This window comes from Aspergillus aculeatinus, assembly GCF_003184765.1.
Source record: "Aspergillus aculeatinus CBS 121060 unplaced genomic scaffold BO66scaffold_6, whole genome shotgun sequence".
NCBI lineage: Eukaryota > Fungi > Ascomycota > Eurotiomycetes > Eurotiales > Aspergillaceae > Aspergillus > Aspergillus aculeatinus.
This window is the reverse complement of record NW_020291475.1, coordinates 637,287-649,605: the sequence shown is the minus strand read 5'-3', so window position 1 is coordinate 649,605 and position 12,319 is coordinate 637,287. Positions and strand designations below refer to the sequence as shown.

Below are 12,319 nucleotides of genomic sequence, written 5' to 3'. Positions count from 1 at the left end.
TCCCGCAAAAAAAAGGAAGCCGCCGGTCTGGATAGCTTCCTTTTCCCCTTCTCCACGCCCGAGGAAAAAGAGAACCAGGCTGCGGTCGTCTCCTTTCCAGCTACTACACGCCATGTTCCAACTCCGTGGAGTTCTAGCGCCCTTCCGGGCTCTAGAACGAGCCATTGCGCCCTCCACCCTTCGCGTCGCCTCGTACTCGACCTCGATCCTCTCCTCCCGACCCGTCCTCAACTCCGCCATCACAAACCCCTCCTCCTCGTCCTCCACGACATTAACAAGAAGCAACACCACCCGCCTCCTCCCGCCCACCACGACCTCTCTCCTCAACAACCTCCTCACCCAGCAACAAATCCGTCACGCCTCGCACGCCTCCCAAGGAACCGCGAACCGGCACTCGCGCGATCCGGCCGGCAAGCGTCTCGGCGCGAAGCGCTCCGCCGGCGAGTACGTGGTGCCCGGGTGCATCATCTTCAAGCAGCGGGGGACGAAGTGGTTCCCTGGCGAGAACTGCGGCATGGGGCGGGACCACACGATCTACAGCATGCAGTCCGGCTACGTGCGGTACTACCTGGACCCGGAGCGGCACCCGGACCGCAAGTTCATCGGCGTCGTCTTCGAGAAGGACGGCAAGCTGCCCACGCCGCGCAACGCGCCCACCCGCCGCCGCCTCGGCCGCGTCGCCGTGCGCTTCGATCCCGCCGACCTGCCCGTCAACCAAAAGCAAACCGACCTGGTGGCCGAGGTCACCGCGGAGGGCACGACGGTCGGGGATGTGCCCGCGGTCGATGCGGAGGCCGGCTTGCGCTTCCGCCCCGGCTACATGTACCGTGAGGCGAACTGGCAGATCGGTCGCGCCGCGGAGAAGGCTGGCATCACCGCCCTGCCCCATCGTCGCAAGAACCGCTGGCTGGCGTGGCGCAAGAGAACGGCCAAGGCTGAGCGCGTCGCTCAGATGAAGAGCTTGAAGGGCTCCAAGAAGGCCGCTAAGAAGGCGAAGAAATAGACGGGAGCCTGGAAATTTCCCGGGCCGTTGGGTCTTTCTTTTGTGAGAGCCGGGTTTTTGGACTTGATCTTGTAGCCGGTTATTGTCCACTCTCGCCTTTCTTTTCTTGCTCGCTCGGCTGCTTTGCTTGCTTGCTCTACGTCCGTGATGTGACCTACTCGGTCCCTGGCATGCAGTGAATTTCTTTTTCTTTCTTTCTCATTCTCGTCTCTGGCATTTGCGTACAGTCATGGGGTTTATTTTATTGGGTGTTTACTTTTCCATTTTTCATGTATTATAAGATAAGATGTCTCCAGTATGTCTCTGTTTCCGCCTACATGTGCAAATAGAACGCTTCTTCAAGTGGTTCAAGAGCAATTGTCATGATTGTTATCATTGAAATAGTGGATTGCGCAGCTAAAATTCTCACAAAGAAGGGTATATGCACTTTAGATACTCCTATCATCCCGCAGAAGAGAAAGTTTTGATCATGAGCCCCGAAACACAAAAGGAAGAAACCCGAAATACGCCGCCCAAAGCGAAGTTTTCAAATCCCCTCTATCCCTGAAAACCCCCGAGAATAGCCAACGCGGTTTGGAAAAGCCATATCCTAGACATATTACATGCCACGAGAACACTCATCATTTCACTGGTCGAACAATCGACCCAGAATCAAGCTTTGGCAGACGAACTCATTGCCCACAATCCTGACATTCGTGCTCAACCCAAGATCGTCGCCGGTTACCGACTCCATGAGCTTGGTCCGCTTCCGTTTGCGCGAGTTAGGGCCAGCGCCAGACACTCCCGCCGAGCTCAGGGCCATCGCTCTCGCAGATGATTTGTCATCGTCATCGATGTAGATCCAATCCCAGCTGCGCTTGCGGACGGGCCCGTCCTCAGTCTGTGCGTTTAGGACGGCTCGAGCAGACTTCAAGTCTGAGACACGCTCGATCCGCGAGGCCCCGAGAGCATAGGTCAGGAATAGGTAGGCCTTGCGTCGCTCCTCGTCGATGCGGCCACTGCGTCCTGTGACTAGGAGAACGGACTGCCCGTTCAGGAGATTAGGTCTTCCGGCGATGGTCTCCGAGAGTTGTGCCTCGGTGGCCGGGTACGGCGTTAGGATTCGTGACTTGGTCGCTCCGTTGAGGTATGTGGATTCTCCGGCGGGGAGGAGGTATATCTCCCAGTCGATGATCCGGCCTCGCGCGACGCAGTCTTCAATCCAGCGGTCTGAGAGACATGGGAGGTTAAGCGCTAGAGCCTGCATGTACTTTGATCGGCGAGAATGTCTGTCTGCGATCAAGCAGGCAAAGCCTACGTCTGCGGCGCTGCTGCTGAGCTGGAGGAGGTCATGCTGTGTGTTCGATTCCGTGGGTGGCTGCTTGGTGGGAGTGGCGACGGGGGCGTTCAGCGGTAGATCGAAAAGCTCATTGAATCCATCTTCTAAGATGCGCCCGTCATTTTCTAGTATCATTTTTACTACGCGAGCCTTGGCCTCGTTGTTGTCACCAAAAGAGACAGCAAAGACCATTCCGGCGAACAAACCATTTGAGAAGCGGATGCTGCGTGACAGGCGCGCACCAGGAGATGAGATAGGCGTGGAAAGTCTCTCCAATGGTGTTGGAGCGCCGCGCTCAAGAAACACTGGTTCGGAGATATAGGTGAAGGAGCGATCTTTGAGTTGGTTCCACAAAATTGTGTCGAGGTAGATCTTGGAGATTGGCACTTCAATGAGGCTCTCAGTGACGGCCAAGCCGGCATTAGGAAGACTCTTGCGCTGCTTGGGGCCTACTATCACAGCTGAGTAGCCATAGATATCCGTCATGGGAATCACCCCGTTCGCGGCGCCCTGCTCAATCTCGTCTATGCTCAGCTTGCGGACAAAGCTCCGAATAACATGCGTGACCTTGGGCACATTCGGCATGTCCACTTTGACGGCATCGCCGGGACGGAGTTCCAATCTCTTGACAGCTCCCATTGGAATGTCCACAGGTGCACTGTCTTCGAACTTTACCCGATACCGAGACTGCGACGTTCCGAATGGCTTGCCAAAACACGTTGCCGGATAGTACGCACGCTTTGTTCCACACCAGGGAGCGAAGACCTGGTTTGCTGCGACTGGGACTTTCTCAGTCAAAGACGGCATGGCCGGTCCGACAGTAGGCACATTATCCGTGGCAGGACTGCCCGTGGCCGGCGTCTCTATCGGATCTTGAATGGTGATATCGCTGCGTGGCTCCTCAGGCATAGGGCTGATTGCTTGGCGTTGCTGCGCAATCCCCGACCGCTCCTTGCTCGGTGATCCCCCTCGCTCAGTCTCTACAGACCTTTGTCGATTCAACAGTCGTGGACGAGACAGCAATCGTGACCTGTGTTTGCGCGGAACGAAGGTTCGCGGAGGAGAATCGTCCATATCCCACACACTGTCCGCGCTCCGAGGAGGTCTAGAGCGTCTCTGGTGAGCCTTCGCTGCTTTGCTCTGCAAATTTTCCTGCTGTGCGTCCGGCTGCATGTCCATCTGCACCTCAGTCACAGTTCTCGTCGTCGCAGGTTCAACAAGATCTTCGGAAACAGGTTGAAGAGGTACAAACCGACTGTTAAGACGGGGAGTCCCCGGAAGAATAGGATCAGAAGCAATGACACCCTGTCCGTTGTTGCCTCGGCGTTTCTTCCTCGGCGAGTCTTGATGCCTGGCAACTGCAGCTTTGAACTCCCAGTCCTCGGCTGACATAATATCAATGTCTGGGTTGAAAGCTCCAGTCCCTCCTTTCGGTGAGGCATCAGCAGCAATCTCCGTAAGTGCCCTCCGTTGCCTCCCACTCGGGCTTGATAGAAGCTTCGAAATTGAGGTCAGGGATGGCTTCGAAGGCGAGGAGCTGTTCAAGACAACCCGATGCGAATGCGATGCCCGTTCATGCGCGGCTTGATAAACCGGCGGCAGATCATCGTCTTCTTGATCCGCTGTCTCGTTATTGTTCATGTCGTTGGGCCATCCTTGGTTTCCCAGTCGGTTGGGACTAGTCTCCGGAATGCTGGTCGTTGGCACCGCATCCACAAGGTCTATAGGGGGAACTGGTGTTTCAGCCACGCGAGAGGGCATCGACGATGATTTACCCCGGAAATCAAAGGTTGAAGGCTTGTCACCTACAACTCTGGGCTGCTGAGACACTGTATTACTCGAATCTAGTAAGCTGCCCTCTAGAGGCTGCGTGGCTTTCGGTGTGGGAGAGCGCTGGGGCCAGCCGGATATCGATTTGCCAACATTTATGTCCTGGACTTCACCCAGTTCAAAAGACAGTCGAAGACGACGCGATTCAGCGGGCGGGGAAGATTGCAAGCGGACTTGCTTCGTGGGCGACGACATGATCCTGTCAATGTCCGATGTAGGATCGATCTGAACCTGAGAGTCCGGACAATGTGATGTTCTTCGGCTGCGGTTCGTCTCGACTTCTGCGCCGGCTTCCCTCTGCCTAGGAGAGCGCTGAGAATCTTTGACGATTGATATCTGTGACGACCTGCCGTGCTCATAGGGCTCGTCCAAGTGAGCGATGTTGTGAGCTAGGTGTGGCTGAAGCTGTTGCTTTTCTGGGCTTCCAGGAGCGGGTGAAGTACTACCATCAAAGGCGAGGGCCTGCGAAAGACGATCATGTGCGCTAGTGGTGGCGGCAACAGGCGTTGCTGCTAGATCAAGACAGTTTTCTTTGTCTTCCTCTGTCGCAGGAATATGCTCCGTGGATGGTGGGATGGACTGACCCCTATTGTCTTCTTGCTCTTGTTCAGTCTCTTCTTCGCTCGAGCCACCCCGCTGCGGAACAGTGGAATCTGCGGCTGCCCTCTGCTCACCATCGTTCTCTGCAATAGACTGATCGTTCCAAACTTGCAGACCCAAGTCCCCTGGTGGTGACAACGAGCCCTTACTAGCTTGTCTGCTTCGGCTACCCTCCGACCTTGCAGGTGCCGTAAGACCTGCAAGCTGGGGTGCTATCTCCTCATTTATCGTGCGGTGCCGCCTCATGCGTTCGACAAAGCTAGGCTCCTTGCCAAAGTCGTCATCGCTTGGGTCACCGGGGAACACAGGATCCGCCGAACGGGTCATCCTCTCATTCAACAGTTTATCACGATTCGCCTGAGATTCCTGCATAGAGATATACTTGAGCTTGTGCGCTGAAGAGTCCCGCGGGAAGGTTGCCGCCATTCGATCGTACGGGGATGACAGATTTGCGGCGAGAGGGTGTTTCTGAATCGGGATGTTGGGTGAGGGCCGGTCCGATACAAGATCAGAATGTTGCTGGCGATTGACTAGCGGGGAGGAAGGTGCCTGGGTAGCCCTGAACACTTGGCTTAAAGCCATGATCCCACCACTCGACCCAATCTCCGTCGCAAGAGGGTTGCGTGAGACAGTGGGCGAAATGGTAGCAAGGCCGTCTGAATGAGCCCGCTTCACAGCAGTCGCAGGTGTCTTCATCACGAATCGCTGCGATTCGGGAAACAAATTTGACTGATAATGCGCAGGCGATGACTCCCCTAGTTTGGAGCTGCTCCGGTCATCATTATCGTCAATGTTGACCAGTTCTGCATTAACGTTGTCGTAACCCGCCAATAGGTTGAGATGGCCGCTGTCCCCTTCATGCAGGGTCATAAGTGTAGCTTGATCCCCAAAATTACTGTCGTGGTTCACGACAGGGTCGTCTTCCTGGTTTTTGCGAATGATCTCATCGTACACCCGCTGGGAGATCAACTGGGTATCCGACGGGAGCGTTTCTGTGGAGCCCATCTTACCCAGCTGAGTCGCCGCGCGGCTGCTGGGGCGGTCTTCGAAAGAGGGTAGCTTCGATGAGCTCACACTGGTGCCATTCTGTGCTATACTGGATGACGAAGTCGTTGACACAGGTTCGGAGGATATCTGCGCACCCTGTCCGTCGTCGGTCGGCAATTGCTGTTGAAGTTCTTGTCGACCGTCGTCTTGATCAATCAATACAGACTTCTCTGCCATTAATTGCGATTGTATGGATTCCTTTCAGATTGCCCAAGATCAATCGAATTAGTCCAATAAGGAGACTGGATCGGAGACGCCGCCGCCACTGAAGTGGTCACTCACCTGGCCCAACGCGACGCGCTGCAGCCTCGCGATATCGATGCTATCTTCTTGGGTCTCCATAGTCCCGTACACTCCGTAGAATCAAGGCCTTTGAATGAGTATTATCACATCGTTCCCATGCCCAGATTCAGAGATACAAGGAACGTTGCGCCGAGGCTGCATCGAAATTCCGGACAGTCGAAGTCGATGACATCCAAATCACTGCGCTCCGGAACCACAAAACGCGAGACGCGTATATCACGTGATACATGATCAATTTTACCGCTTTGAGTCTAGACCATTATGATTGTACGAGTGATCAAGGCAAGGATCAGATATACGGAAACAGAGCATGGTATCCATCATAACGGGATATCGTACATAATTGCTGGAGTTTTCTAAGAAGTACAGCTTGCGCCAGAGTGGAGCAATTACAAAGTAAGTATTCATCCAACACCAGGTCACTGCTCAGTCAGGATGATATAAGATGAAGGAAAGGAAGCACATAGGATCAGTCACGAGTACGGTTAGGCACCCATCTGCGTACCACCATCTCTCGAACTTGGTACCGAGCAAGCAGTCTCCCAATATCAGTCTCTGATGGCTCGTCCAGGTCGTACGAGGCCGGCGGTGGCACTTCCACATAGCAAACCACCAAGCTCTTCTTCACTTGGGCTTGAACACGGTTGACGCAATGCAGCCACCACCAGCTGCGGGACACTTGCTTTTCGCAGTGCTTCCGGCGCTCCTCGGTCTCTGACCAGTACGAGTCAACGTAGGAAGGAATGACGACGACCGCAAACTCGGCATGTGAGAAGACCGGGCCACGGTTGTAGAGAAGATAATCAACCCCGAACTTCACACCGGATCGCACCACCCATCCCAGAGACCGGAAATGGTGGTACGCAACGTAAGAGATCAGGAAAGTATCGTCGGGCTTCATCTCCGAGGACGAATCACGGGGTGGGAAGTCGGCATGCTGGCAGAATAGGGGGAGTAAAGTCGAGGTCGTCATGACGGCTTCGCGTGTGTCGTCCAAGATCGTCAGTGCACCAAGTCCGTAGGCGAGAAAGAAGGCTTCCTCGTTCGACAGGTGAAGATGCTCTTCGTTCTGCAAGATGGGCTCCTCTTCTGCACCGCCAACCTTGTCTTCCTCTGCTATCACCTCCGGAAGCTGCAGGATAGCCGAGTCGGAGATGAACTCCTTAGCCTGCACAACCGGGGAAAATCGAACGGCCTTGCCGCTACCATTGGGGATTTGCTCTTCGGGTGTGTTGGAAGGGCGCGCTTCGCCATTCTGTGTGATTGAGCGCTGCGAGTCCAACAGCCTCGCTTCTTTGGCTTTTCTCAGTGAGAACTTCTCTGCCGATGTGTCTGCGGACGGCGATTGAGAGGGCTGCTCGACAGACAAATTGTCGCCTTGCCGGGCGGCTGCTTCGGCCTTCAGTCGTTCTTGGATGGCCAGCTTCTCCATGCGAGCTCGATCCATCTTCAATTCGCGACGTTCTGTCCGGCGCTGCCGGGTGACCTCCTCACTTGTAGTGCCACCGAGCAATCCGCGCCGCTTCTTCTGTCGCTCCAGCCAGCTCGGTTCACTCCGACTAAGATTACCCTTGCCAAAGAAACCCATCTCCCAGAGAGCTCGGATGGCCTTCGGGTCCGTGACATGGACAGATGACGTCGCAGAGTCAAAATAAGCCTTGTAGACATGCTGTTTGGGTGGTGCAATGAGGTATGTCAAATAGGACAACAGCACGCTGACAATCGACAATGGATTATGAGGGATCAGAGGCGGCAAAGGATGGACATCAACGGGGAGAGGGAAGCGATGGATATGTTTGTAATTGGGCCGCGGCGGCCGCGAACGACGAGCAGGCGATGCATTTTTCTGGGACTCGGCCTGGATACTAGCAGGGCCAGAGCTAGCACCACGGGAAGAGTTAGGAACAGGAGAGGATGAAGAAGCCATATGGTACGTATAAATTAAAATTGATTTGATGAGACTCGATAGATTGATTTCTAACTACTGATAAAGAGTCAGCAGGCAACTCTTCGTTTACGAGATTGAACAGCCATGATGCTTGTTGCATGCAAGAGCGCCCTGGATGCTATTCATATTCTTCTCAGATACCGTTGTAGTCAAATAAAGCCTTCATCGACAACAGCGAAGAAATCAAAGTTGCCATTGTCTAAGCTTTAGGTATGTTATCATCACCGAAGAAAATGAATAGACTCCTGAACAACCTCTTGCTTGCAAGTTCGATCAATCAACGCTGCTTTGCTAGCTAAAGCTTACCCGAAATCTTCCCTAAGATCTGGGTTGATTTGTCTGCACGAGGGAAATTACACAAATGAGGGAATCGATAGCATAGATAGGCTCTTCCCAGATCATAATAGTATGATATGGCAGATGCGCATCAGCATCAGAGCCGAGATCCTATCTCTTCACTGTCAACATCCGAGGATTGTGTTGTGCAGACAAAAAAAGTCGATAATCGACACTCAGAAACACAAGAGGAAGAAAGGGAAAAAAATATTCGCTTGACCAGCCTTAAATGGGGTGTGACGGCTGACTCAGCTAGCCTTCCCCGGGCGGTGAGCCGAGTCCCGTGCGTTTTTCTGCGGCGCCAAAAATTTCCTGCGGACTAGGAGCTGTTGAAGATTGTTCTTGCAATTGAACGTTAACCCCGCGACGACATTCGTTTCTGCCTTTGTTTATAAATCGACAACCGTTTTCGAACACTCATTCAAGTAAGTTGTTTTTGGAATGAGATTATTCAAATGCAAATGTTGGTGCTAACCGCTCGACTCTAGGATGCATCTTATGGTATGTCCGCACAACTCGTCATGTGCACCACAAGGATTTCTGTCTAGCAGGGAAATTGACTGGTGAAATAGTACACTCTCAGCGAGGATGGCAAGCGGATCTACACCTTGAAGAAGGTCCTCGATGGCCGCACCACCAAGTCGGCCCACCCTGCCAGATTCTCTCCCGATGACAAGTACTCCAGGTGCGTTCGGATAACAGAACCCAAGATGATCGTTCATCTTCACCACATTCAACAAGTGCTGACATCGTGTCTCTCCGTACAGACATCGTGTTACCCTCAAGAAGAGATACGGTCTGCTTCTCACCCAGCAGCCTGGTACGAGCTCTCCCGAGACCGCACATGCCTTGATCACAACTAACTCCACCCTACAGAGAAGGAGGCTGCTCAGTTGTAATAAGCGAGACGATGAGGCAGTAGTCGCTTGATATACACACAGTGCTTTTGAATCATTTATTGGCGAATGGTGTTATCAATGGTCTTTGAATGGATGATGAAACCCTTTTTTCTATCTTTCCAGTTTGTGCGGTGCCCGATTATTTCACAGGTGGGAAAAGTGATATCATGTTTGCTACCCATTTATTGGTGATTTAGCTCGGTCCTAATCTACCATCTACTAATGGAAAGGCACTTGTTCCATCTATCTCCATTGCGTAGTGCATGTTAAATGTAGTATGTCTATCCAAGTCATTGAAGTCAATCACCATTATAATCCCGTAGTCATCCAGACCCTTGAAAGAAGCCAGAGGATCATCAAACTTTTTTGCCAGACGCCAGTTCCGATCAATGCAAGAAGGAAGAAAGAAATCAACGAAACCCCAAATGGGCCATTACCGCTTCCTCGAGTTCACGTTCCTACCAGCTCCGACGCGCACACGACCATGTTGTTTACGCTCACCACTCAAAATGTTGGGGAGGTAATCCTCGTCCATGAGGTCATGCTCTTTTCGCATTCTGCGGGTCTGCTCCGCAGTGGCGCGACTGAACTCCTTTTGATCCTCTGCGAAGATGAGCTCCGTACCCCAGCCACCCTTTCCACCGCCGCCCTTCCACTTGCCGTTTGAGCTGCCATGGACGGGCTTGGGGACGCTGTAGACGTTTCCTCGGTTATTCCACTGCATGTTCTTCTTGAGATGCATCGTGAACTGCCCACTTGAGTTCGTCGTGCAAGACACCCGGGTGAGCGTATCCTTGCCACAGCGCGGGCAGAATTGCTTGTTCATGTCCTTGGTGGTGGAAAAGCATGCGTGACAGCGCTTGACGAAGGACTTCAGGTGTCGGATGCGCTGCAGAGTGGTGGTCGAGAGGAGGTTCAGGTTCATCTGGAGAAGAACGTTTTGGCACTACATATGTGATCAGTATATGAGTCTGCTGTCTTAGGCGAAGAACGTACAGCGAAATCAGTAGTCATGGTAGCGACTTGCATGACCTTAGGCTCAGGAGCCGCCGACACAGAACTGGCTTCGTCGCGGGCCTGCCGCTTCTTCAAGTTCGAGGGCGTAATCCAGCCATGATCATCGTCGTCGTTCTCGTCGGAACCTTCCTCCTCGTCCTCTGCCGGGAGTTCAGCATTTTCTGAGATTACAACTTCTGGTTCAGGTTGCTTCTCGGCATCATGCTGGTCCTCCAGCTTTGCGTCCTTCAATTCCTCGGCGACAGCGTCGACATCCGTACGCTCTGCTTCAACCTCGGTATTCTTGGCCTCGACGGCCTCCTCAACTTTCTCTTCGGCAGGCTTGTCGGCCTCCTGCTCAGATTTGTTCTCCTGCGCAACAACAACAGGAGCGGGCGGCTTGCCGTTCACCTGCTTTTGACCGGGTACGCTGCGAAGTCTCCAATCGCCACCGTTTCGCTCACACTCGATCTCGTAGGCAAGAGCGATAACTTCAAGATCGGTTCGACTGAGCACGGCCCGGTCACCAGTCTTGCGGGCGAACTCGCTGATCACAGCGACACTCTTAGGGCTCGGGGTACGTTGCTTCAGGAAAGGGAGATAAAGGGTCTCAACACGCTGACGAGCGGCAGGATCTCGAATTTCGCTCACAACGGAGGGAGTGATGAGGAGTTCTTCGCTTTGGGCGAGCAGGGTTGAGAGCGGCGGGGTATTCTTGAGGATTGGGCCGGCATCGAGCACGATCGTGTGGACGGGCTTGGGCGTTGTGGTGGCAGGGGCAATTGAGTCCGCCATGATTACGGTCGCTAGAGTCGAGAACCTAAAATTATATCCAAGGATGAGAGTCGCCGATGGTCCGGGTGACAAGTGTGGAGGCTTCACCTGGCTGCTAAATTGAGGGGAAAAAAAGTTGTTGATGTCGGAGATGGAAAATGAATGCGATGGGATTTTCCCGCTTGGTCTGTGCGTGGCTTATCCTTATCTTAGCGTCTTTTTCCCCTACTGTAACCACTCCTTCTTTCTCTACGGTATTCTACCACATCTTCCAGTCTACTTCTCGAAACCCGCCGACTAAGGTATACATCTTACTTATTTAGACTCGAAACCGTATCATCAGGTCTAAAGTTGATCATCTCAGTGGATCCTTGACGCATCATATCAACGCCATTGATGTCTCCCCCATTCCCGGTTACGCAGCTGCTTCGATTCCAAATCACATGGCAATGACAGGTCAACTCAACCAATCCCTCGACTTGTCATTTAAGACAGCTCCAGAAAATATCGCATGGCATCTTTGTTGCAAAGGAAGAAAACTTACTCGCATACTTTTTCTACATAAAATAAGAAGAGCGCATCTGCCTCAAAGCAAGAACCACACGAGGTTCTCCAGAATCACGACGATTGCATACATAGCTCGCTTTCGCACGGAGTTCTCCGACTAAGCAAGGGCCTGTCTGTCTCGTATCCCAAAATGTTCGAAGTCAAAGCAGTCGGCATGACTCGAACCGAGCAAGTCCGCACGGCGCGCTTGACACAAAAGTACCTTTCCTGCGACCGTGGTGTGGCCATGCTGTGGATCAAAGTGCAGATGGATGTTACAGTGAGTGGCGAGCTGGAAGAACGGAGACGGAGTTCCAGGGACGGAGCCATGACTGTCTTTTGTTTGGCATGATGCGCTAATGCAGGCTTCCATGATAAACTGCAGGGTGACTGACAGCATTGCAGCTGATGCGCTGACAGGTACGAAGATATTGGTATCTGGTCGGGGCTACTGAGGAACTAGAGACATCATGCAAGCCTTCCATATAGTCTCGGTTTCTATGCAGCCTGAGGCAATGCACAATTGGTTTGGAGCCATATAGCCTCATGCAACACAAGGTGCTGATGCCGCCAGAGCGAATCTTCTGGTCCTCATTGCGAGAGGCTGGACTGCTGGGCTGGGCTTGATTGCGATCTCGCGAAAAGTCGACCAGCACGACCTTATCACATGGCGATAGAGCCTTCACGTGTCGGCCTTGGTTTCACCTCAGCATGCCTGG

At 53.2% G+C, this 12,319-nt stretch overlaps 4 protein-coding genes across 4 annotated transcripts; 2 read left to right on the top strand and 2 right to left on the bottom strand.

The window, feature by feature from the left end:
• Nucleotides 1-62: 62 nt before the first annotated feature.
• Nucleotides 63-1,425, top strand: BO66DRAFT_388839 (mitochondrial 54S ribosomal protein bL27m). Its single transcript, XM_025646652.1, has one exon. The coding sequence runs from the start codon at nt 113-115 to the stop codon at nt 1,001-1,003; it is 891 nt and encodes a 296-aa protein (XP_025507546.1). The 5' UTR covers nt 63-112; the 3' UTR covers nt 1,004-1,425.
• A 203-nt stretch (nt 1,426-1,628) lies between these two features.
• On the bottom strand, nt 1,629-8,028 carry BO66DRAFT_398574 (uncharacterized protein; the record flags this gene model as incomplete). Its single annotated transcript, XM_025648649.1, has 2 exons — nt 1,629-5,918; nt 6,607-8,028. The coding sequence occupies 2 exons, from the start codon at nt 8,026-8,028 to the stop codon at nt 1,629-1,631; spliced, it is 5,712 nt and encodes a 1,903-aa protein (XP_025507545.1).
• Nucleotides 8,029-8,716: 688 nt separating this feature from the next.
• Nucleotides 8,717-9,526, top strand: BO66DRAFT_342307 (H/ACA ribonucleoprotein complex subunit NOP10). The gene is made up of 5 exons (XM_025644461.1): nt 8,717-8,810; nt 8,874-8,886; nt 8,958-9,070; nt 9,153-9,205; nt 9,262-9,526. The coding sequence occupies exons 2-5, from the start codon at nt 8,875-8,877 to the stop codon at nt 9,282-9,284; spliced, it is 201 nt and encodes a 66-aa protein (XP_025507544.1). The 5' UTR covers nt 8,717-8,810; nt 8,874; the 3' UTR covers nt 9,285-9,526.
• BO66DRAFT_204689 (rRNA-binding endoribonuclease) lies at nt 9,475-11,396 on the bottom strand. Its single transcript, XM_025642549.1, has 2 exons — nt 10,281-11,396; nt 9,475-10,230 (listed from the first exon to the last, which is right to left on the bottom strand). Exons 1-2 carry the CDS (start codon nt 11,073-11,075, stop codon nt 9,718-9,720), a joined length of 1,308 nt encoding a protein of 435 aa, XP_025507543.1. The 5' UTR covers nt 11,076-11,396; the 3' UTR covers nt 9,475-9,717.
• Nucleotides 11,397-12,319: the final 923 nt, after the last annotated feature.